The 24,841-nt window shown below is 34.2% G+C and overlaps 1 protein-coding gene across 7 annotated transcripts in view; it reads left to right on the top strand.

The window, feature by feature from the left end:
- DPY19L3 (dpy-19 like C-mannosyltransferase 3) overlaps positions 1-24,841 on the top strand; it is a 35,066-nt gene that overhangs the window by 5,351 nt on the left and 4,874 nt on the right. For 3 of the 7 annotated variants that reach the window (XM_083795018.1, XM_083795014.1, XM_083795015.1), the window contains exons 4-16: positions 3,727-3,817; positions 4,670-4,791; positions 4,992-5,137; positions 6,218-6,341; positions 7,073-7,207; positions 8,651-8,782; positions 9,899-10,000; positions 10,811-10,884; positions 11,139-11,297; positions 12,738-12,854; positions 13,236-13,347; positions 13,883-13,939; positions 18,399-18,481. In XM_083795018.1, coding sequence (XP_083651144.1) covers positions 3,727-3,817; positions 4,670-4,791; positions 4,992-5,137; positions 6,218-6,341; positions 7,073-7,207; positions 8,651-8,782; positions 9,899-10,000; positions 10,811-10,884; positions 11,139-11,297; positions 12,738-12,854; positions 13,236-13,347; positions 13,883-13,939; positions 18,399-18,481 — 1,454 coding nt within the window. Of the gene's footprint in view, positions 1-3,726; positions 3,835-4,669; positions 4,792-4,991; positions 5,138-6,217; positions 6,342-7,072; positions 7,208-8,650; positions 8,783-9,898; positions 10,001-10,810; positions 10,885-11,138; positions 11,298-12,737; positions 12,855-13,235; positions 13,348-13,882; positions 13,940-18,398; positions 18,482-20,654; position 24,841 lie in introns of those variants that run through there. The other 4 variants (XM_083795016.1, XM_083795017.1, XM_083795020.1 and 1 more) reach the window with 3 other exon arrangements.

Raw genomic sequence — 24,841 nt, 5'->3', positions numbered from 1 at the left:
GGTTCAGTACGTGTGAGTCTTATTCCTAGTTGCTAATAAATATGCCTGCTATTATAAATTTGCCATGGTCATTGGAGAAGGCTATAATATTGTTTCCTCATCAGAAAAACTGAAAAAGCAGATTTTGAAGAGTGGTTTATGCTATGAAAGTGGTGCATGACTGGTATTTGCGTGTTTTTTTTTTAAATATCCCAAGACCTCCTGAAAAAACTGCAGAAAAAAATTAGAATGCAAAATACCATGTCACATAATCAGAAGCAGTGTTTTCATGCACTTCCAGCAGGGATCACAGAAGATTACAATCACTTATCTTGGTCAAGCTATTTGAAGAAAGAAAGCTTGAATCTCCTCTCATATGCATCAAAACAATAAACATTTCTCTTTGTGATGGTACAGGCCAAAACAGGTTTCTTAGCCAAAAATCCTTTCTCAGTTTTCTGGCAAGTCTATTTCCAGTATTTTTCAGTAATTCTGATAGTTTATTGATTGCTTCTCAAGCGTAGTATCGTTTTGGAAACATTCTGTTCTACAGAAATAAAAAAGGGGGGAATTGCATCACCTTTCCTGTCAGCTGTTGTATTGCTTGTTCAAATGCAAACTCAGAAGAAGCCTTGAACAGGAATGAGCCAAGGCCACACAACAAATTAATACTCTAACACAAACAGTTAAACATTCAGAGCTTTCATTTGTTCTTCATCCCCTCTGAGTAAGCATTTAGATGACTGCTGTTCAATTTTCCTTTAATAAAGTTGCTGCTTGCAAGAAACCAGGAATACAAATATCAAGCTTCAAATCTTTCAGACATACAGCATAAAAAGCCTGGCATTCTTTCTCTGAGTGCCTCTATTTTACCTCTTTACATTCTGAATATAAAACAAAGATGAGAAAAAGTGGAGAAACTGCTAGCCAGCGAATTAGAACTTCCCAAAGTGAGTATGTAAGCCATAAACAGGGGGAGGGCAGTCCAAAACTTTTGTGGTATTTTTCCAAAGAAGTATCTATTGAGTGGCTGTTAAGTGCTTTTATTCCAGATCAAAAGTCATCTGAGTAGGAGCCATGCCATCCTAACAGATGGGCATAAGGTTAACAAGGCAACAGACCATGTACATGGATTAAATACATTTGCTGAAGGCATGATTTGCAACCGGAAATGATGGCAGCAGCCGTCTGTATTGAGTTGCCACTTGTACGGTTGAGGAGGTTTTCAAATCTCGCTGATCTTAAATTGAACAGCTAAAGAATATTTCCAGTAACACAAATTGTGCTTTAGCTTTGTCAAAAGGTAAAACAAATTAGAGCTTTGCTTGTGTTCTTTATTTGTAGAAAAGCTCAACTCAGACTTTGGCTGATTGCTCAGTATCTGGGATGACTCGGTTAGGGAGCTTGAGGAAATTTGACTTCCAGAATTTTGTACTGCTCTAGAGAGGAAGAGTCCTTTGTATTTTGTTTTGAATGGTTAATACTATGAGACTACAATTGCATAAATTGAAATCATATGCCATACTATATCCCGGAAGATTTTTTTTATAACAGTGATAACTTCTTTGTAGAACACGTACAAATTGAATATACAGTAAGGCAAACCTACTTTTGTAATGCTTACCCATAAGTCCATATGTTTTTATTGACATGGTATACTAGAAAAAGTATAAATTTCTGTAGAACCGGAAAAGTCTTGCAAGTGAATAAAACAGATGTTATCTTAACATGAAACAGATGTAAAACTCACTAGTGTTTGTCTCATAAAGTATAGCATTTGGTTGAATACAGCTGGTGCCAGGATTACAATTTAATCACGTTTGAATGCATTTTTGCTAATTAGATCCCCCTCTGTGACTATGCTCTCCCCCTTAATAAATTCCAAATGTTAACATGTCTTTTTTTTTTTTTTAAACACTTTGAATCAGCTGCTTTTTGGTATTTTGGTATTAGAAGACTTCAGTAGTGATGAATTTGAAAATAGAGCTCATTCAAAATCCAGCATTCTCATTTTGCTAAGTATGTAGCTTTTAGTATTTAGTGCCAATATCAGATTCTTCTGCTGGTATTATAATTATTTGTATGCTGCAGAACAGCTGGAGAGTTTAATTGTGGACTTACTTTGAATCAGATGCATTTTTATCTGTTGATTTTTCTCAGACCAGAACTAATATGGATTTATTCTGTCAATACTTAACTTCAATAAAATACGTGTTTTGATTTAAGATATGGTGTACTGGGCAGTAGAGAAAGGAGGAGCATGATTTTTGTCTAGATTGATGTTAACTCTGAAATACTATGAGTTCTGTGCCAGCAGAAGAGATGAGACTGTTTAAGAGAGATGAAGGTCCTGGAATTCTGCGCAAGGTTGCTTTAACCAGAATGGCATTCATAAAAATATCAGAATCAGTATCATTCTGTTATTTCAGTATTTTTGTAAAAAACAAGCAAAAAATGAATTAATAAGGTTATCTTTAGAAATCTTACCAAAATTTCTTAACGTATGACTTCCTTACACCGCATATGGGGACCTCATTGGATTTTAAATTGGGATATTAACCTTTTCTAATTGACTGCTTAACAGAGATAATTGAAGGAATGTGTTTATCAAAACTACCACAAAGACCACTACTAAGAAAATAATTTTGTATAAGATGCCTATTATTTCTCATCAAATTGGCTGTTCGTGCAGTCTTATCTTGGTTAAATGTGGTCATCCAAGGCTCTGATTTTTTTAAAAATTTCGTTAGGTCTTCATAACTAATAAGTTAACAGAAGGAAACAAATTCCTAAGCCAAGATCCTGTCCGAGAGCAGTTTTATCTAGGAAAGCTTTCATGCTTCACTAGACCTCGCCTGCTCTAGCAGGTAAAAAAAGGTAGAGTTTGAAATGCACCTAATTTAGATAATTTAAACATTTTTGGATTACAAAATAACTCTACCTGTGCCTAAAAACAAGTAAATAATCATTTTTTCTTTAACATATATATTAAGTGTGAGACTAACGATTAGCTGGCTTCCTGCAAGAAACAGCTTTTAGGAAATGGGCAGCAGATTACCCTGCCAGCTGAAATCTCAGAGTTGGAATTATGATGTAGTCCCAACTATAGCACATTGATTTAATCAAGTCTTAAGGTGGCAAAGCCATGGAGCACTACAGTGTAACCACATCTGGAAGAAAAGGTTAAATGCATGGAGCATGCGTATGCAGTTTTAAAGTCCACCCCTTGGCCACTGCACCTATCTAAACATTGAATAATACAAAAATAGTAAAAGATCCAAAATGTTTCAGAACTGCATATCAGAACCACCAAAGGCATGTACATTTCTATAGTTAACAGAAGCATCAACACCTCAGCCCTTTGCCTCTCACCCTAAGTTGTTCATGTATTTTATTTAAACTAAGTTGCACAGAGTACATAAATCCAAAGACTCAAACTACTGAATAGGCCAGTTCCCCCAGTGTAGACAGAATTAGAATTTTATGTTTTTATTTTTACTGAAATTCGAAATAAATTTTCCATTCTAAAATTGACTCTTTAGTAATTGTTATTTGGATGAGTGTCCAATGAAATTAATTAGATCAGAATATTAGAAGTTTACTTACGTAGGCAAGTTTAACATAATTGGTACCAAAATTCCATACTTACCGTATCCATTGGGTTGACTTGATGGAAAAACATGACAGCTTCATTTGATTGCAAAAAGCAAATAGAAAGTGAATTTATTATTGAACTTTAACTTGCAGGAAGTTGAAAGAGAAATTTCATTCAGAACAGAATGTGGACTTTATTACTCCTACTACAAACAGATGATTCAGGCTGCTTCCATCCAGCAAGGTATTGTAAACTGTAAAGTAAGTTTTACTTCGTGTTGCCAGCTGACTGTTTTTAACGTTTTTTCAAATATAGTTGAGGACAAGGAATACCATAACTGTGAGAGATGGTGTAACAGTAGTACTGGAGACAGATTTGTTCTATTCATCCACCAGGGAGCCACTAAGTTACGGACGTAATCATTTTCACAGAGATACATTGGTTTCTGTGCCACACCTTCATCTTCAGAGGAAGGCAATTTCTTTGGGAGACAACTTTTTGTTCAGATTTCAGCCTTGCTGGTTTATTCAGTATATTGCTCTCATTTTCACTCTTCTCTTCTTGTTCAACTTAAATTATGAGCTGTTTGTGGGAAGGGACAATTTCTTGTTGTATGCCTATACAGTAAGTGACACAATGGCAGTTTTCTAAAGCAAACCATATACGATGACAGGGTTTTCTGTGATAGTGTCGTGTTTTCTAGATAATTAAATGTTGCTCCCTACCAATTTTGCTTATACTACATTTGTCAATATTAACATCACATGTGTTCAAAGTAGTGACAAGAATGGTTCTCAAGATCCAGTACGTACTACAAACTCTATACTAGGAATGTAAGTGTAAAAATAAATGTTTTATACATTACTAAATATATAGTACTTGAATTAGCACTCTGAGTCACATTCTCAGCAGGAAAGCTGAAGACCTCAGAAGGTCGTGGTGATTTAGAGGTAATGTGACCTGAATCCTTGGCTCAACATATGCAGTTTTTGGTGAAAGATCCTAAAATACCTTTGAAAAAGTTATTCACTGTTCAAATGAAGATGGAGGGGGAAAAATGACCATCTCCTATCTCAATTTCTCTTTATCGTTAAGGTTTACATGCTTTAGTATATGACAATAAAACTGAATCTGTGAGGACAATTAACATACTTGAAAGAATGAATGTTTACCAGGAGGTGTTTCTCAGCATTCTGTATAGGATTCTTCCAATTCAGGTAGGCATTTATTTATGGCTTTAGATTGTAAGTGCATTATGAAGATTGCCCAGTGAATCATAGCTCCCCTTTTCAGTTATTTTCTAATTAGAAATATTTCTGATACTTTTTTAATTTATCAAAGCAAAACCTAATTTATATTAAGTATAATCCTCTCCCCAAGTGTTTTATGTCAACATCAGTGTTCTTGTGTTTTACAGCAATACCTAGAGCCTGTTTATTTTTATATCTACACTTTGTTTGGACTTCAGGCAGTGTATGTCATTGCTCTGTATGTAACAAGCTGGCTTCTTAGTGGAACATGGCTTTCAGGGTTATTGGCAGCTTGCTGGTATATTACAAACAGGTAAGTGAGGTTCAGCATTCAGTCTTCCAAAAATTTTTACCTCATGTCAAAGGTAGGGCATTAAACCTTCGAATGCATGATTCATTAGAGGAAAAAATCAACTTTAAGGTCTCTCTCCAGATTAGACACAAAATGGAAAAAATATTAGAAAATAATTAGAAAACAATCAAAAATGAATTGAAGATGCAGACTAAAGTTTCAAGAAATTGGAGTAAAAATTTTTGTGTAAATTAGTCTCTGAAAATGGACTACAAATCTCAGATACGCCTGGATCTCCAGATGATATATCATGTATTTTCAAGCCTAGGGTCCCATAGATGTTAAAGACATCTGCTAATATGCCCTTTAGGTCTCGCCTTACTATCCACCCACCAGGGATTCTTTAAACAACCTAAGATAATCTTTTTTATCAATTGATTTCTCCATTCAGAGAGAAACATGGAGGAACTGGCTTTACATCAGCACTAAGCTGCTGGAATGAAGCTAAGACTAGTGACATAGGCTGTTCTGTATTGGTGGTGTTTTTAACTTCTAATTGAGGTTTTGTAATGACTGCCTATCGGGGAGCTTGTACTAATTCCTGTAACATACCTTTTATGTTAGAATATTCAAAAAATTACCTCAAGTTTCTGACCAGTCTAGTGGTATTCAAATCCAATGCATTGGGATCACATTGAAGAACTTGATGTCTTAATATTTTGATATGTGCTTTACAGAAACCAAAAGACAAAGTAAAATTACCTGTAACTTAAATTCCACATGCTGGACTACAGAGGTGTTTTTTAGGGGGGTTGATTTTTTCGTTTTTTAATTACTCAAGCTGTGTTTCAGAAGTAAGATTTAATCCATACTATATTTTTTTCTCACAGTAAGTAAAGTTAAAGCACAGCAGCTGAGGTACAGAAACAACTTGCAGATTTGCAGGACCTTCATAATGGTATTTTTTTTAGAACCAGGCATGTTAAGTATAGAGTCTCCATTTCTAAAACACCACAAAACATGCCTGTCATTGCAGCCTCTCTGTCACCCAAGTTAGTGTTCTGTTTGTTTTAAATTTATGAAACTGTTTGTTTTGTATAGAATAGATACTACAAGAGTAGAATTCACCATTCCCTTAAGAGAAAACTGGGCACTACCATTCTTTGCGGTTCAGATTGCAGCCATCACATACCTACTCAGAACGCATTTGCAGCCAGCTCAAGAAGTGAGTATTTCTTACAAGTATGACACAGCAAAACTAGTATCAGAAAACTGCCTCCAAAACTTAGGAGAAAATACTTAAAAAGCAGTTGTAGCACTGGAGATATATATGTGTATACACACACACACAAAAATTGCTTACAAAGATTAAAATATCCTTTAGATTTAGTTGGAATACAAGCATATATATGCTCAGCATTGAAGAAAATATGGTGAAGCTTTTAACTTTAAAGTTAAGCTCTATATAGAGTACAAAACAGCAGCACAGGGGACAGGAAAAAAGCTTGTTGAAACTCATGTAATAAAGCTTTTCCTTTGCTATCATTTGTATTACAAAAATAGGAGGTTGTGCCAATCTGCAGAAATAAAAGTAAATTGATGATAAACTCTGACAGTCGTTACTCCTTAATTTGTTCAAGTCAACTACTATTTGTAGCATAGTAAAACATATTGCATGTCAATCTATGGGCTGAACATATCTAAAAACTCACCATTTTCTTGCAGCTACTGTGAAGCGAATTAACTCTATCCCAGCTGAAACCAGAACATATTACAGTGATAAAATACAGGTGTAAATACAAGAGCTCAAAGGTCTAAAAATATTATCTTACAAGCAGTTACTGCAGAGAGCATGTATTAACATTTTAAAAATGGATTTAAAATAAATTAAATCCCTGATTTTTTTTTCTGATGAAGGAAAATAAAGTTTAATAAAACTTTTTTCCACCCTCCCAGAGACTGACACTTCTGGCTGTATTCATAGCAACCTTCCTCTTCAGCTTGACTTGGCAATTTAATCAGTTTATGATGCTGATACAAGCGTTGGCATTATTCATACCGGACTGCTTTGACATGCTTCCCACAGCAAAGGTAAGAACCAGACTTTTCTCTTTTCCATCATCAAGCTATGGAAGCATTGCATGTATGCCTTTCAGCTTTTGAATAATCATAGTGTATATATTTTAAGTGGGAAAAGTGAATAATTAAATTACACATTTTTTTAGCTGATTTTATTTCACTTCATATAATTCACTCCTGTTAATTTTAGTCTAGTTTTGTTTAGACCCAACTATATTTTGACATTACTAAGGGAATGCTTTTAAACACCATTTCAACAGTTATCTAATACCACAGCTTGAGCATGTCCTCTGGAAGTGACCAGGAAGAAAAAAAAAAAGGTACAAGAAATCTTTGCCTAAGCTGAAGACATAACAGGCTATGCATTTTGCCTCAACCATTCTGCATCCTTGTTTGAAAGTTAGGTTGTAGGCACTGTACCACAAAAGAGGAAAATAGGCTGGAGGGCTCAAAAGAAGCAGTTAGATTTCATGCATTGAAATTCACCACAAAATAACAACATTATCACTATGTTGCTAAACAGAATGAGCTAAAAAATCAAAAAAAATGTCACTAGGAAATTAAGGGATCATGTACTGTCAGTCTTCAGAAATGTAAGCACGCTATAAAAGATGAAAACATTGAACTCAATGTCAGTGTGAAATTCTACTGAGATGAAATCTAAAATTTTCATTATGGGTTCAAATGTAAGCTGAAGTTAGCAATTAATGTGACTAATTAGCTACCTTAAAGTTTGGCAGTCACTGAATGTTAGGGATTAGAAGGGACCTTGAAAGACCATCTAGTCCAGTCCCCCCAGTTATACTATAATGGACTTATTGCACCACTTATTCCATGTTAATTTTCCAAAAGTGCTACTTAACACTATTGGAGTTCGATGGTCCATTTGGTACTGATTTTGACCACTGCAGTAGTACAAGGCTAAACTTCACTTTTTGTAAGGTAAAATTTGTGTTTTGGTACAACTGTATCAGAAAATCAGCTCACTTTTTTAGCATATGCATTCAAGTGAATTGTCATAATAGTTCTGTGTAGTTTGGAAAGACATAAATGAAGTTACACAGAAATCAGATAATGTTTAATTGCTATACTGCACTGTGGTGTATGTCTTTGGTTGTGAAGACATTACAGAGGCTGCAGATAGAGTTTTGTGACTAAAGAAAACAGGTAACATCTCCCAAATCCTAACTAATTAATATTTTCCTCACTCTGCAAGTGTTTAACTTGTCCAATTTATTACAGCATCAGGTTTTCATAGGAAAGGTATAAAATACTAAATCTACTTCAAGACATAGATATAGGAAGAGTATAGTAATGAATCTAGGCGTGATGATATAGTGCAAGAAAATATATTTTTTGTAAAAGTAATCGATGTTGAAATAAATTATAAAACATACTCTAAGAAAAGGAGCTGACTAAAATTTTGTAGGCATAAAAGTATCATTATTTTTACAGGTTACATGGCTGTATATCATCCAAATTTCTGGATTATTGCTAGTCTGTGTCCTACAGTTTTTTAATTCTATGATTCTTGGATCGTTGCTTATAAGCTTTAATGCTTCTGTCTTGATAGCAAGAGCAATCCAGGTATGTACTGAAATTGTTTGAAGTATATATCACACTATATACTATATGTGTATTACACATTGTATTTTACAAATGAATAATTTGTATGCATTGTAATCTTAAATTACTAATACTAATTATAGGAATTACTTTAGAGTAGAGGAACAAAAATATTGCATGAACAAATAATGAATTCAATTACACTAACTACAGTGTAACTGAGCACATCGAAGACCATAATTCTGTGATTGCTGTTAACATATGATTGTGCAAGCTTCAGTTTGGATCCTGCAAAAAAATTGCATAAATGGACTTTACGTTTGTTTCAGCAGGACTTGTCTTAGATTTACAGATCTGCCTCTAGCAAAATATTCTATGAGATCTAGATATATGTTAAATTCAGTTTACTGAAATCTGTTTTTTCTTTCAGAGATTGGGAATTCTTCCTATTTACAGTTCTTTTTTCCTATTACTAGCATTGTTGACTGCCTCTAACCAGGATATATGAACCTGTAGAGCCTTTCCTGCTCTCTCTCACTATTGTGACTTTTTAAAATCAGGACTATGTTTTTTTTGTTTTGGTTTTGTTTTATAGTTAGACAATGTCTGCACCTAATCCGAGTTGCCTGTGAGCATGAGAAGTACAGTTCTTGGATCTGGAGCTTTGACCTGGAAAATTGGTCAAAATCACATCAACTGATATTTTTAGTCAGAATACATTTTTGCCACATTTAGGTGGAGAGTCTAATGAATAGATATTTGAAAAGGCACATCATGCTACTGAAGTTAGAGGAATCCTGGATCACAACCGCAGTTTCTCTGGGTGCCAGTAATTGTGTAAATATTCCTTTTGGTGCCACCTCTAAATGAAGACTATTTGGCTAGTTAAATAACTGTGCCAAAAGAATATGCTGGAGAGTTTTTCATGATACTGTCCCTTCAGTTTCAGGGAAGAAATATATCTTTATTCTGGATACTTGGTTATGTCTGAATTTTTGCTTACATGAGCCTAATACATATCCTGATAAAAGGCCTAACAAATAAGTGGATCCAAACAGTCTTTGTTGGTTTTGTTCCAAATACATACGAATCCTAAATATTTTAAATATTGAAATACTAATATTTTCTTCTGTCTAGAAAAACTTAAAGAAGGGCAACTTGCTTAATAGGCTTGGGAAACTTATCCTCCATGTACTATTAGTCTTAAGCTTGACTCTTCTAGTAAATAAATTCATTAAGGTAAGGAAATATTTTTTAATACAGTAATACTACAAAATTTAATTTTGTAATATTGAAAGGTACTTGTAAAGAGGTCATCTACAATAATATCTTTAAATAAAAATTGCAAAGATATCACTGCATTTCTAAGAATAGGTTTCAGAAATTAAAATGTTGCTTTGCTAATCTTTTTGGTATACTATAAAGCATACAATCTTAAAACTCTTAACATAAAACTACAGGTGAACTTCAAGTTATGAATGTGTATTTGAATATGTAGTGTTAATTTATAAAAAAGTATATTTATACTGCATTATGATACTGCTGAGCATTTGCAAAATCTCATTTAATTTACTTTTCAATGAATGCAGTTAAAATAAATGCTTGCTGTAAAACTGATGTAGACTACTCCATACTTTTATTCTTGTGCATAGAGAGATCTGCACAATAGTACAGACAGTAGCAGTTTTCTGCTTTTCAAGAGATTGTAAAACTGACATTAAAACTTAGTACATATGTAATATAAAATAGCATGGTAATATGTAATAAGTCATTGAAGTAAAACTTATAGCTAAAACCAACCTGTCATGGGTAAAATTTATCTGTAAATAAGAAAGCAGTATATGTATTTTGAAAAGGTAAATAACTTGTCCTTTGAATCACAGCACCATATTACAGAGTGCTTTGCAATCGAATAAGCACTCATTCTATTTCAGTAAGCCTGTGTGCTTCATAGTTTAATTTCAAAAGTAAAAGACAAGTTTACTAGGTGAAGCTTAATTTTTCAGTACTTAAAAATATTGATTGCTTTTTTTTTTTTTCCTTTTGTAGAAAAGTCTTAATCTTGAATCGGATGAACATATATTCAAATTCCTGAAAGCAAAATTTGGATTCGGGGCAACAAGGTATGAGTTAGCTGCAATTTTACTTTTTGTTGTAAAGCTCCAATAACTGAAGCCCGCAGGTTGTTGCTTATTTAAAATCTTAGTAATGAATCATGAATTTTTACCCTGTGTTTATGTTGGACTTTTTTTTTTTTTTTTCCATAAAAAGCTATTCAACTGTGGCTGTATAATTGCTTGGAAAAAAGGAAACTTTGGTCCTTTTTGATATCAAGTTATGAAATACATGATGACAAGTATTATTCTTTTTTCTTCAGAGATTTTGATGCTAACCTCTATCTTTGTGAAGAAGCTTTTGGTTTACTACCATTAAATACTTTTTCAAGACTTTCGGATACATTACTTTTTTACATCTACATATTCAGTCTCTTCCCTATGACAGTAGCAGCTCTCATTGTTGCCTTTCGGAACCTCAGGTAAAATATGTTTTAAAAATAAGTCTTTTTTTTTTTTTTTAATCAGTTTTCTCTTCTTCAGCAGGCTAAGGAACTGACACTTGAATGCAGCAGCATACAGTATGACTTTCCACATGTGCTAAGGAAACAATAGGATGTACTACATAGAGATCAGGCAGAATAAGTGATTTCCTATTAAAGCTAAAAATAAAATCAGCATAACAGGACTGAACAAAGAAATAATCTTTGCAAGATTCTTCCTAGTTCTTTTGTTTGCTGTTGAAGTTCTACAGTATATGCAGAGTTGTTCGATGGTTAGGCTTTTTTTTTTTTTTCTGGTGAAGGGGCAGAGAAGGTGTGCTTTTTTTTTTTTTTAATATACAAGACAATGTTAGTTTCTATAGTTCATCTCATTTACCCTGTGCAAGGTACTCAAAGATTTCCCTGGTGGGTATCCTCAAGCTGCCCAGATAGGAACTAACATACTCTTACCTGAACTGTTGCAATCTGTGTAAAGAGGTGGCAAGAATGGTAGACTGGAACTGTCCATCACCTGCCACCAGATAATTTTGATTAGTTCCTGTAGCTAAGGTGTAGGATTTGGAGGAATTTACAGAACAGTAGAAGAAAATTAGTACTAAATACTAATTTAAATATATTTTTTTAAGTAAATGGTTAATTACAGACTACTCAGTTTTACATTTATAATGTGGGCAAAAGTTAGAAGGGATGATAGAAAACCTGATTAACCAAAAATCAAGGAGTGTTGTATTACTAATATCAATCATTGTAGGCTTTATGGAAAATAAGAAAAAGGTGTGGAGGGCAAAGGGGAATGAGAGAGGGTCTGACACATAATGATTCTAAAACTATGATATGGTGATTGTGAAGTCAGTTGTCTACGAGGCATTTTGGTGGCATTCAGATGACATCTTGAAACTAATTGCAGTAGTCAATTTTTAAAAACTAACAAAAGACTACAGCTATTTATTTCTGTAACCTTTAATGTAATCCAAGACTTTACTGCAGTTTTTAATACTGACCCAGTTATGTCAACTACCCCCCCACCCAAAAACAAACGGGAAAACCCCCACAAAACATAGTAAAGTTTTTTACTGTCATCAAAAGCCTTGTGAGTCCTGTGAGAGTAGCTGCTTCAAGCAATAGACCAAGTTGTTCAAGTATACCTTTCTGTAAGCAATTGTGTCTCATTCTCAAACAACTTATTTAAACCCACTGCACATGCAGAAAAGCAGACATGAAAATAGATACCTGTTGCTCTATCAAGTTGGTGCTATCAGGCTTAATTATATCGTAGATGTAATATAAGATTTTGGGCTGATAGTAGCAGTATTGCTCTTTGGAATCAGGCTTAAATGTGCTTTTTTGAAATACTGCCAACTACTATATGAGGTGTGTAACAGAACTTAATATAACACTTTGTTTCTTGTGTTTAATCAGTGGTTCAAATCAAGTTCAGGAAAAAGCAGAAGAATACACAATAATACTGAAGCCTGATGCTGCTTACAACTTAATTCACACAGTTCTTTTTGGGTGTCTGGCATTAAGCACAATGAGGTACATTTTTTTGTTGTTATTGTTGTTGTTATTATTATTATTCTAAAGGTTTTTGTAGACAATATATTTTAGTAAGAGTGTAAAATGCTGACCATGAACTGATAGGGCCATGAATCTTCTTTGCTCTCCCTGGTGTATCAACTTCCTCTTGACTGAGACATTTCCCCAAATTCTGCCAAAAAATATTGTTTGGAATTTGGGGAGCAGATACATATTCAAGAGCACATAGCAAAGTGTAATGTTGATCTTTCATTAAGTTATTTCAGAGACTTGAAAGTCCATGAACACTGTGTTCAAAATGTCTGTAATATAACTGCTTTCATCAGTACAGCTTAGCAGAGTTCCAGATGATAAGCAAAAAATTTGTGTGCATTCTTTCAGAATGAAGTACCTGTGGACGTCCCACATGTGTGTATTTGCATCTTTTGGCCTGTGTAGTACAGAAGTATGGCGACTAATCCTGAAATGTGTTCATCTCTACACATCACAGCGGGTTGGCACTATACTTACTGGATTTCATGAAGTTAATTTTTGCTTCATAGCTAAGTCAATCAAGACTCAAAACTACAAATATTGTTTGTAGTCCTCTTAAACTAGTTATTTCTGAAGTGTATTTGTATAAGCTTATCAAGTAAAATACATTTTCCAGTATTTTATATATTAAACAATTCCATTTGAATACACTAGATGGCAATATTGATGTAGCTGTGAAAAATAACTACAATTTTATTAAAAAAAGTCTTAGTCACCATACTAAGAAATCATCAGCAGTCTGAAGAGAACTTTACAGTCTGTTAAACTCAACAATACGGTGTTTTACCTTGGTAGAAGATTGATTAATCAGATATAAATCCCTCACTTTGTGGTAGATGTATAATAAGGGCTTTACTTTAAAACAAAATGAGAATATGAACTTAAAATTCAAAATGTGTAAATTCTACCACATAAGCATGTCATATATCAATATATTGAAAAGCATAGAAAAGATGTATCATCAGAATAACCTTTTCTTTTGTGATTTCTTTTAGACACAAGTGATTAAATATTCCATACCAATAATTACATTGCTGTACATTTCGTATAAGGTAAGTATTTTTCTCTCTCAGTGTTTTGGCATTTTTTAATTGCATTCGATTTTCATTTTTTACTAAGGAGATGTTGTCTGTACATAATTGCATAGAAAGTTGTAGCTGAATTTTAAAAATTATGATAGATTTGCCTGAAGTGCATATATCTTTATTCATAAGATACTACATTTAAAGGATTACTCATTTTATCCAAAGGATTGTTCATAGATACAAATGTTTGTCTAATTATATGCATAAGTTAGAAGGTATGATTTATATGCCTTACTTTCTGGAAATTTGTCTGTTTTGATTTTAACTAAGTTGCAGATAGTGTGCAGATAAGATGCAGATTGTTATATTGAGTGATGATGCATTGTAGGAGTAGAAATAATCAAAACATTCTCTACTGTAGTGCCTCCTCTGACATTTTTAAAATACAGAACAGACCGAAAAAGCATAAATAATAGGCTAAAATAATAACTTTTACAAATTTATTAGTCTGTCACAGCAGTGAGAATTATATCATTAAATTAATGGGCATACCATCCTTTTAATCTGCATTTGCAAAGAAAAAAAAATCAGAAGCCACTTGGTTGCAGAGATTTTTTCTGCAAGACCTAGTATGAGATGAGACTATTTCTGTTAAATAATTACCTTCAGAAAAACTCCAGGTGAACGTGCATTACTAAAGTTAAAAAGGTAGTAGTAAAGCGTAACAGTTAAGAAAGTTGCTAAGAGTTCACTCCAGAAGTATGTTCTTTGCTCCTCCACTTTAATACAGTGAAACAAAAAGTAAAAAAAAAAAAAAGTTTATTTAGCAAAGTTACACTGATGAATTCTACTTAAATTTTCCTGTTGCTCTGCTAGAGGATTTTTTAGGATTTTTTTCATTGGTGTGCTAGCTGAGGAGGAGGTTTTCTATCATCTTTTCCCTTTCTATCATCTCTGAAAATAATCAAAATAATGCCATTTCTTTTGACACGGATGATGCTAAGAGCATAACAATCTAATGGTTTAATGTGACAGATCAGCTAGAAATACTTTTCCTCATACTCTCCATGAGCAGATACAAAGTTCCTGAATCTGTCAGATTCAATTCTAAAGTCAACAAAAATAAATGATTTTCATATGCTTTAGATCAGTTGTAGTTGTGGTCAGTCTGCCTGATGAGCCTTATTTTTTGTGTTTCTTCTAAATATAGGAAATCATTTTTATTGACATTAAAAATACAATTTTTAGAAGTGCTCAGTGGGAATAAAAATATACATCAACCTGGTATTTTTGTCTTTCAAAAGTCAATTCTTGCAAGTACAGATGAATGGATATATTTGTTTGTTTGTTTGTGTTTTTTTTTCCACAAAGCAATAATAGTGAGCTTTCAGGAAAGAAGCCTAGCTGACAGGTAAAACTTGTCACTAGATTCCCTGTCAATGATTAGAATAAAAATTCTTAGAGAGAGAGAGATCCAGAAACTATCCATCAGTTCTTTGAGAAAGTATTTATTTATTATTCTTACAGAACCTTTACATGAAAACTGACGGAGCAAGGAGTTTTTGATAAGAGACTTACTCATCTTTCTCCTTCCCAGTTAAGAATTAATCTGTTCATGCACAGTAACTGCTCAGATGTACAAGTGTCCTACATATTCACCACAAAGTTTAATTGGCCATCATAGCTAGTTTTCTTGTGCTAGTAGTGTCTGTAAATTTGTACTACATTACCTGTTACGCATACATTTGTCAGAAGAGCCCTTCAGTGCCATTTCTCAAAATAGGAGTTTTATGGGATTATTAACCTAATCCTGAATAAGCTAATGAAATAAGCTAATGAAAGCTTCTTTTGAGGCTTGCGGTTACCAGAGTCCTAAATACATCACTTGAACAATAATTTATTTGGATACAGATTCAGCTAAAATGCTAGCTGTCTTTCAGGTTTCATGTAAACGTACTGTAGTATCTCTGTGCATTCTTTAGCTGTGTCACAGATAAACACGTGGATATAATGCAGTACTAAATATTCTCCATATTTCACTTCATATTTTTTTATAGATAGATTTTGGTTGTATCAGTGTCCACTGCATTTTTCTCAACACAGAATACCCATCAAATTGTTTGCATGTCAGTCATTCCTAAATAAATTGTTGGTACTGGAAATTGGTTCCTGAGCTTCAGCAAGTTTGCAGTTACTGTTTCTGGCAAATAATCTTGATTTTGCTTTGCTACTAAACTATTAATTCATAAAGTTTCTTAAACTGCATTTTTATCTTTATCACGGCCAAGTCCTTTTGCTCCAAAGGTATACATACATTTGTTTGAGCTCATAGCTCAACATATACTAATGATCTGAGCTGTCTTTGGCTGAAGAGCTCCTTGTATGTACTGTATGTATTTATCCTTTACACCTAAAGTTTGTGAACGTGAAAGTCTGAAGAAGAAATGACAAAAGAAAATATGTTTATTTTTATTCATAATATTTAATTCAGTTCCTAAGAAGATTGTTATTTTTCATTCTTAGGCCAACAGTATATATTTATAATGTGGTAGTTTCTGCTTTACACTTAGAGGCCAAATAATTAATACTTAAACTTTTTGAATTCAAAATTACTAGCCTTGTATTTGAAAAGTGCTGAACTGCTAGGAACCTCAGTGATCTGTTCAGCACCTCCACATTTATGGCTGGGATAATTATTTAAATTCTAGGCTTTCTAGATAGAATTAAAAGATTTTATGTGGGGACACCTACGAGCTTTTAAAAATTCCTGAGTTCTTATTGCAAGCATTGAGTTTAAATTGCCCAGTGTATATCCTCAAGGTGTATATCCATTGCATGGCAGGTTCGCAACATAATCTAAACTCAAAGCAGAGTCCTTTTCCTTCTGTCTCCAGTCTGAAGGGACTCCAGGCAATTGGCATTCCAAGCTTTCAAAACATTTGGCTACCTGGGATAGTTCAGCAGTGAAGAGAGGAATTTTTGTTCTGTTATTAGACTCTAAAGTCTCATTTTACAACTGCTTAATTTATTTACCAGTCTCTTGGGAGATCTTCAGAAGAGCAGAAATATAACACTGCAGTACTTTCCAAAACACTACTAAGGCCATGATTCTGCCACAACTGTCTTTTAGACGTTTCTCAATCTACCAGTCAGTATTACTTTAACAAATGTATCAAATAGACAGTTAAGCTAATAAGTGTCTTAGATGACCCAATTATATCTCCTGCTCCCCAGCCCTCCTACATAGTTACACTTGTAGTAAAAGAATGCATATTTTTGCTAAGTAGCTCAGCAGCATCACATTCAAATTCCTCATGAACTCTTGGATGAAAATTATCTAAATTGGATGATTTATGTTTTTTTAGATCATCAAGAGGTTTTTCTTACACTTTTTTCCAGTGACTTTGCAAGCCAGCAATCCTTATTATCTAAGCAAGCAGGTCTGGAATAGGTTTCACCACAATGTCCTCTGTAGTAAAGACAGATGTAAAACTATCAGTCATTAACACTGTCATTGTGTTTCTTAATTGCTCCCTTTTGCTCTTGAATATTCTCTAGCTTGAACAAGACACCCTTCAAATAAATCTCTGTTCTGTTAGTTTGGTGGGTTGGTTGTTTCTTTTTTTGGTCAGCTTTCAAAAATCCGTTTCAGTCCTTCCCATTTCCTTCCTCCAACTTTGATTTATGTACTGTCTTCAGTAAGTTTTGAAATGTTTTCCCCAGATGGGAAGTCACCATCCATTAGTACTCTCCTTTTTTCCTTTAGTGGTTCTCTTAATTCAAACTTCTGAAATGCCATTAAAGGCATCCTTAGCACATGTAATGATTTTAACTTCTGATACACATCTCCTACCTCTTTGCATTTAGTTGTAAGTTGCTTTTCTAACGTTAATGTCACATTTTGGTGCCTTTCCTTCTCCTATAATCATTGACATTATTTAATGGCTTGTCTGTCGTGCACTGAACTGTTATATGATGACTCTTTTTCTTGATCTTTTTCTTAAAGCTTGCCCTGTCAAGAAATAACTTAAAATATTACCATTCATTCTATAGTCCAGGGAAAGGAAATGGCTCATGTGTAAAGCAGATACAATGCACAACAATCACATTTGGTGACAACTTGTGGTTTCCCACAAGTATTAAGATATAAACTGATCTTAAACTATAACAGAGTTTTGAAAACCTCTCACCAGAACCACCCGCTCCAGTGAGAGTTTTCCAGAGCTCTGAGAAAAGCTCCTGAAGCTCACCACAACAGGTTATTAAGTTCCTTTTGGTCATCTAGCAAGAGCTGCGTATCTATAACTTTGAAACTATGTGTTTATGTTGTAATGACAGTCACATATCCTTCATAAGAAGGGTAGATATGCTTAACTCTTGCAATCAATGAGCTGGACAAGATCAATTACCAACTGAGAGGAAATAATTCAACATCCAGAAGTTGTTTTGTTCATTCTGTCTTCAGTTTATTTTCTTTTCATTGTAGTTCTGGCCAGGAATAATGGATGAACTGTCAGAGCTGAGAGAATTCTATGACCCAGACACTGTGGAGCTGATGAACTGGATTAAGTAAGAGGATTTTTTCTCTATTTAAGTTAAATGCTATTTATGTAAATCTAATGTTCTTAGTTATAGTCCTCTGTTTTATTTGTCACAGGTCATCAGTGATCTCTGGTGACCCACAGAGATAGTTGCAGATGAATGGGGTATTTAGAGGTTAGCATATTAACGACTGTGGAGGACAACAATATACAAAGTACCCCCAGCCTGCTTTTTTTCTGGTTCAGTATCATGCTACTGTATTGCATGTGTGCCAGGAAAGCAGTTGATGCCATTTGCTCCCATAAGCACAGTTTTCCCAACTGAAAGAGTCATTTTGGAGGTGTCAAGCTTCTTCCATCATATTATGTCTACCTATTTACATTAGTAGTTCTTTGTATTGAAACAATTTTCTTTTGATTTCCCAGTCCTCCACCCATTCCCACACCCTTTTCTTTTTCTTTAAGAAAAAAATAGAATGTTTATAATAGTAAAAAACTGTTATGTACAGTTGTAGGGCCAGGAAATCTGTACTCTACAGTATGTTTCTTGACCTTTAAAATAGTAGAATTACTTAATAGAATGAATCCTAGCATATGTTCCAAACTGTAAACAAAATATTTGTAATTGAACTTGACAAGGCTAAACACAGGTACAAAATCTGTTTCAGGAGTGTGAGAATCATTTCAGCCCCACCTCATCACTTCTGCTTTCTCACAAAGCATAGGAAAGTACTTTTTTGATGAAAATAGAACGCTACAAGTAGAAGATCTGATAAAAAGGGCCAAATAGGACATTTCTGGAGGACTGTGAATTTAAGAGATATATTCCATTAACACACAGTTAACCACTAAAATCTTTCAGGTTAAGCTCAGGTTAATATAGAGATATTCCTGGGATTTTTATTTATTTGGAGCATTTTATTTATTTTTCAAAATCAGTTTCTATTCTAGAAATACTACATTTAGCACTGACCTAGTATTACCTTGGAACCCTCTGTCGTGTTTTCATATGCAGTGAATTTCAGGGAAGCCACTCACCCAGACCATTCTACCCATAGCAGCATATTTGTACTCCATAATCTTGTATTTTTAATCCATAAACTAGAAGGAGTAATTTAGAAGTAAAATGCATTACAAGCCTTCCCTGACTTATTTTGAAAGCAGGCCATGTTTTTTCCATCATTTAGAATCTCTGCAGCCATATTGACACATTTTTGTGACTAATGTTTACCAGCCAGTTCAATTTAGCACTACTGTTTTATTAAATGATGGTAAATGTCTGATAGTTCAGGTCTCCTGTGTACAATATATGGAGTTATATATATGGATTTATACATAAAATATGCATGTGGAGTTACTCCCAGTCATGAACTGGATTTGACTTGATCCAATGAGCATATTTTTTCATATGTTCTTAGTGCTGAAAATGCTAAACCGGTGCTTGTCCTCTTTTCATGTTATGACAGACAATTAGAGGTAAATTTTCTATTTGGAATTTATTTTGTTTAGACATATTATTCATACAAAGAGTTAATTATTAGTGCATTAAATACAAGCCAACAAAAAATAATGGTAAGTTTCTAAAAGTGGGACTGATTTTCTTAAGTTTCGATGCGTAAGAAAAGTATTTTATGATACTGACACTTGATAACTGCTACAATTAATGATCTGGCAAGGTTGGTATCAGGAACTAATCATTCATTACTAAAACTCAGCATAAGGTGCTCTAATTTGTCACATATAGCATTGAATTATGAATAACTCATCTGTGTTGCAGTCTCTCCACATCTCTTGATCTGCTTAGATCTAAATGCATATTAACTTGGCCAAATATACAGATATATAGTCTGAATCATAGCCAACTATTAGTCTGTCCACTATGAAGGGTCTCAGATGTATTAACTCCTTCCCTTACTAACATTAGCATAACGTTTTCAGGAAGATATACTGGTTTATATCTTTAAAATAAAGTGCCTGCATAGTATCGGACTGCATCTATTCTAGAGCACAATTTTTGACATAATGAGCTTGCATATCCCAGTCTTGTTGTTTCCTACCCTCCACCTCATTTTTCTAGTTAGTAAAGAAAAAAAAAAAGAGAGGTCAAAAAGGGGTCCTACCAGTAACACAGGGATAGTTCATAGCATTGTTCCCAGATGGGAGGTATATTAAAATTCTTAGTTTTGGTCTTTCTCCCTAAGACAACAGGAACAACATGCTCATTTGTGAGATGGGGAAGAATATCAGTAGAATGAGCAAATCAGTAGCGTGAACTTCCCTACTCTGTTTTCTTCTGGTAAGTGTTTAAGAAGCAATGTCTTCTGCCTTTAAGGGGGAAAGCTGTCTAGAATTGTAGAATATTTTATCAACAGTTAATAAAAATCATAGAAAAGGTTTTTTTTGTTTGGTTTTTTTTTTTGGTTTTGTTGTTAATTTAAGAAATTTCAGACAACAGCCAAAATAGTGGGGAAGTTAACTGAGACTAAGATTTGGCAGAGCATAGTTGTGTGTCAAATGGATTTGATTCAGACATGGGGGTCAATCAGGCAAATTTTATTTTAGTGGAGACCCCCCCCAGATTTTGAAAGTGCAGCTAAGGTTACAAAAATAGCATGCCCATGTTTTGATAGGAGTTCTTTTATCCAGTAATTTGTATTAATGGCTATATTTTAATTTCAAGCCAGGTATAAATTTTAACTCTTCACTCTTACTTACCTACATGACTGATTTTCAAGGGTAATCATACTGAAATCAACACATATTCCAGACTTTAAGGGCAATATTACACTTGTTTAAATTACTCTTTCCTGAAATTCTTGGGCTTATCCTTTGCTATTGACTCTGATTTGCCTGTAAAATTCAAGCACGAACTTGGTAGTGCCTGAGAACGATGTTTATCCCACCAGTGTAGGTGCACTCCTTTATGTGAACAATATGTGCATGCAAGAAATTGAGGCTGGAACTAACAAAAATGCGTCTTGTTGCTCTTTCTTTGTGGCTGTCATTTTCTGTTATTTTCTATCTTTCCAAACGAGAGGAGGGGGAAAACCGTGATAGTCTCATTGCATATGCTTTACTACCTACCAGTTTCTGCTATATTTTAGTAGAACGTTCTGCAATTAAAAAGACCTTGTTTTCAAGAAAAAGAAGATTCTGGAGTGGCACGTTTGAGAAGTCCTTTTCAGAATTTCCTTTTCTCAAGTCCCTTTGCTTTGTTTATTCATCTCACATCCAAGTGCTAAGAAAGGAATAATTTGAGATTTACCTGATTTTATACCTTTGAAAGCTGACTACTGAGTTTAACTCCGGAGGACTTTCAGTAAATAGAAATAGCTATTTTTCTTTCTAATGATACAATCTGTGATTACAACATTTGCCACTCCGTTAGGGCTTCCTTAAAACAAACTTGCAATAATTCTGTAGCAGCTTATTAACAGAAAGAATTACTACAACTTTTAGAATCTGTGCAAGTTGAGCATAGACCTGTAATTCCCGTGAAGCCCTTTTCTTTTTAATGAGTTATTCTTTAGTATTTACATAATTCTCTACATTCTTAAATTTAGATAAAGAAAACCTTCACACGTTATACTGTAGTGGTTAGTTTATGCATTAGTTGAGCTGTAATTAACTTGTTGAAGGCTTAGAGCTTCAAAAATAAATGAGATTATTTGTTCAAAATGCCATTAAGTCTGCTTGGAATGACATTTAAATTACATAATGTAAATCAGTTTGACCTGTAAGTCCTTGTCATTATTTAGTGACATTTCATACAGAATAAATCGTTTGCAGGTTTGGCAGTGTGGTATGGAGCTTGGCGGAAAGCTATGAAAACAAATTATCCTTTCATTTTATACATCATTTCTTCAGACATTTGTAAAAATTGCTTCATTTTTCTATAATAGAGAAGTGTCATTCAGTGGTTTGAAGCACATTAGCTGCCTTGGATACAGTCCACAGCAGTTAGTGACTGACGTAGGTAGAAGTATTAGAGAAGGATGCTTGCATGAAATGCAGAAATTATCCTGTACCTGAAAAATATTAGTTAATTGTCACGTCCCCCTCTAGTGGTTGTTTCAGAAGATGAAAGCTCAGTAGCAGCTGCCAGTTAAAGTTCTTTAAGATAATAACTAGAGATTAGAATCACATGAAGGTCACAGTGGTTGTTGGCCTGGGAACTGTCTGAGCTGGCCTGGGTAAAATATGGGCAGTGGTACTTGTAGGGCTTCAGATACGTAAATCTAAGTCTTGGGGAAACATCTAACTTCACCTGGAATACCTTGTTCCCAGTTCCATCCAGGACCAAGGCCTGTAAGCCAATTTTTTGGAAAGCAAGAGAAGATCATTGTATTGCTTTTAAAGTATAGCAGGAGGGAAAATGGTCAAAGCTCTTAATGCCCAAAAAATAAAGAATGCACTGAACTGTATTTCACCCCCTCCTGGGCAAGAGGAATTACTTTTAGGAACAGGGGAATTGAACCTTGTGCATCTTCTACATTTTGGACAAGCGTTTTAACCAGTGAGTAATGACAAAAGGAAACCGTCGCCATCTCCTGAAGATTTCTTTTGTAAGAACAGAGGCTGTAGGCTGTTTTTGTTTGCTTGTGAGTTTGTTTTTTTTAAGAAAAGCTTGATTCTGCAAGTTTGCTCTTGGGCACTTCAGGAATCAGAGGTGCCGAATTGCCTGGATGAGGCCAAGTCAGGAGATAAGTATTGCTGATCTATAAAACTTGAACTAATCTGGAACTGAAACAGACTTCCCACAGTAACACAGACATATTGAAAGCATTCAGAATCATCATTTTCTATTTAGGTGTCTTAAGCTCTCTGAAATTCCCATGTGAACCTAGTCCACGTGTTTTCAGCTTAGTCTAAAGAACTGTACTTTCTTGCAGATGCAAGGATGAATCCTAGCTGACAGCCTGTCAGTACCATTACATGTTCATAATATTCTAAGATGAATTAATTTATTTTAATAAAACATTTACTTCATGACACTTAATGATTTTCAATGTTTTAAGTAAAAGAAATTTTAAAGGAGATAAAATATTCGCAGAATTCCAAGTGAAGCTACTGAAGAACTAGTAAATCAGTAAAGTTAAACTATCATATTAAAAGTACCATCTCTGCCTGTCCCAGATGAGATCAATATAGCAATGCAAGAATTTGTAGGAAGGGTTTGTAGTTATTAATTCATTTATAAGCATAATCTCTTGCAAAGGAATAGTAAAAGCTAATACTTGTTTCAACATTTTCAAGCCTGTCATTGAGCTTAAAGATGACTGAGTTTGTAGCTGCAATTTCAAAAGGCTCCCTAAGCACACCCTGAAGTGTCACACCTGTTTGACTATCATAGGTGCCATGCGTGCATGCATTTGGATTTTAGGCATCTATTCATGTTCCCTCAATTTAAAATTAATTGGCTTAGTATATGCTTCTTTCTGTTGTTTTAATCTCTTCCTAGAACATCCCTTAGTTATATGCCCACTAAGAGCTAGAAACCAGTTAAGCAATTGGCATACTATCACCACTTTTATTAGCCTTAAATTATAGTAGCCTCTCTTGCCTGGCATGTTTAACACTTCTTTTCTTCTACTGTGTCTTAATATATTTCAGGTTCTAAACTTGTTGGGGGAGTATGGACAAAACAGTGCTTTCTTGGGGAGGTGTTTAAACAATCCCAAAACACCAGGACTTACTTAAGTGACAATTCTAGGCATTGGTTTTGATTTTCAGATGAGATCACTGTATCAATAATCCATAGTATTTCTGTCTGGCCTCTTCCCCCACACTGCATCCCCCTGATCCTCCAACAGGAACCATGCTTTTTGCAGCGAGGGTGACTTTCCTCATAATTTCTCTCCCACAATTGCTGGAATAGGAAGATTGATGTGTGTGACACGGCAAAATTTTCATTCCATATGAATACCAGGAACAAGTTTTTGCATTCAGATTATCTGTTGTACGTAGAATACATTGCATCACATACAAATGTAAGTCACAATAAGTTTCCTGAATTTTTTAAATAATTAGGATGTAGAAATTTATGAATATTGAAAGGTTCTGTGAGCCCAAGAAACATATGAAATATGGAATTAGTTAACATTTTCAGGATCATGTTTTCCCTAAATTTCCTCATAATGCATTTGTTATTTACAGTTCCAGAGTATGTATTTATTTCCAGAGTATGTGATTTATTGTACACTTTTAAGAGTACATCATTAAAGGAAATATTGGAATTTAAGGCCTCATATTTGAGAAAAATGATGGTTGCTTAACAGTTTGTTCCCTGAATAATGAAGACAGAAAAATGTTTTTTCATTCCATTGGATCTATAACAAGTGATGCAAAAATACCCCCACAGAGACTTCCTCAGACTTATCAACATTTG

This window comes from Anser anser (genome assembly GCF_964211835.1).
Source record: "Anser anser genome assembly, chromosome: 11".
Taxonomy (NCBI): Eukaryota; Metazoa; Chordata; class Aves; order Anseriformes; family Anatidae; genus Anser; species Anser anser.
Note: the sequence above shows the minus strand (reverse complement) of the source record. Positions and strands in the feature narration are given on the sequence as shown.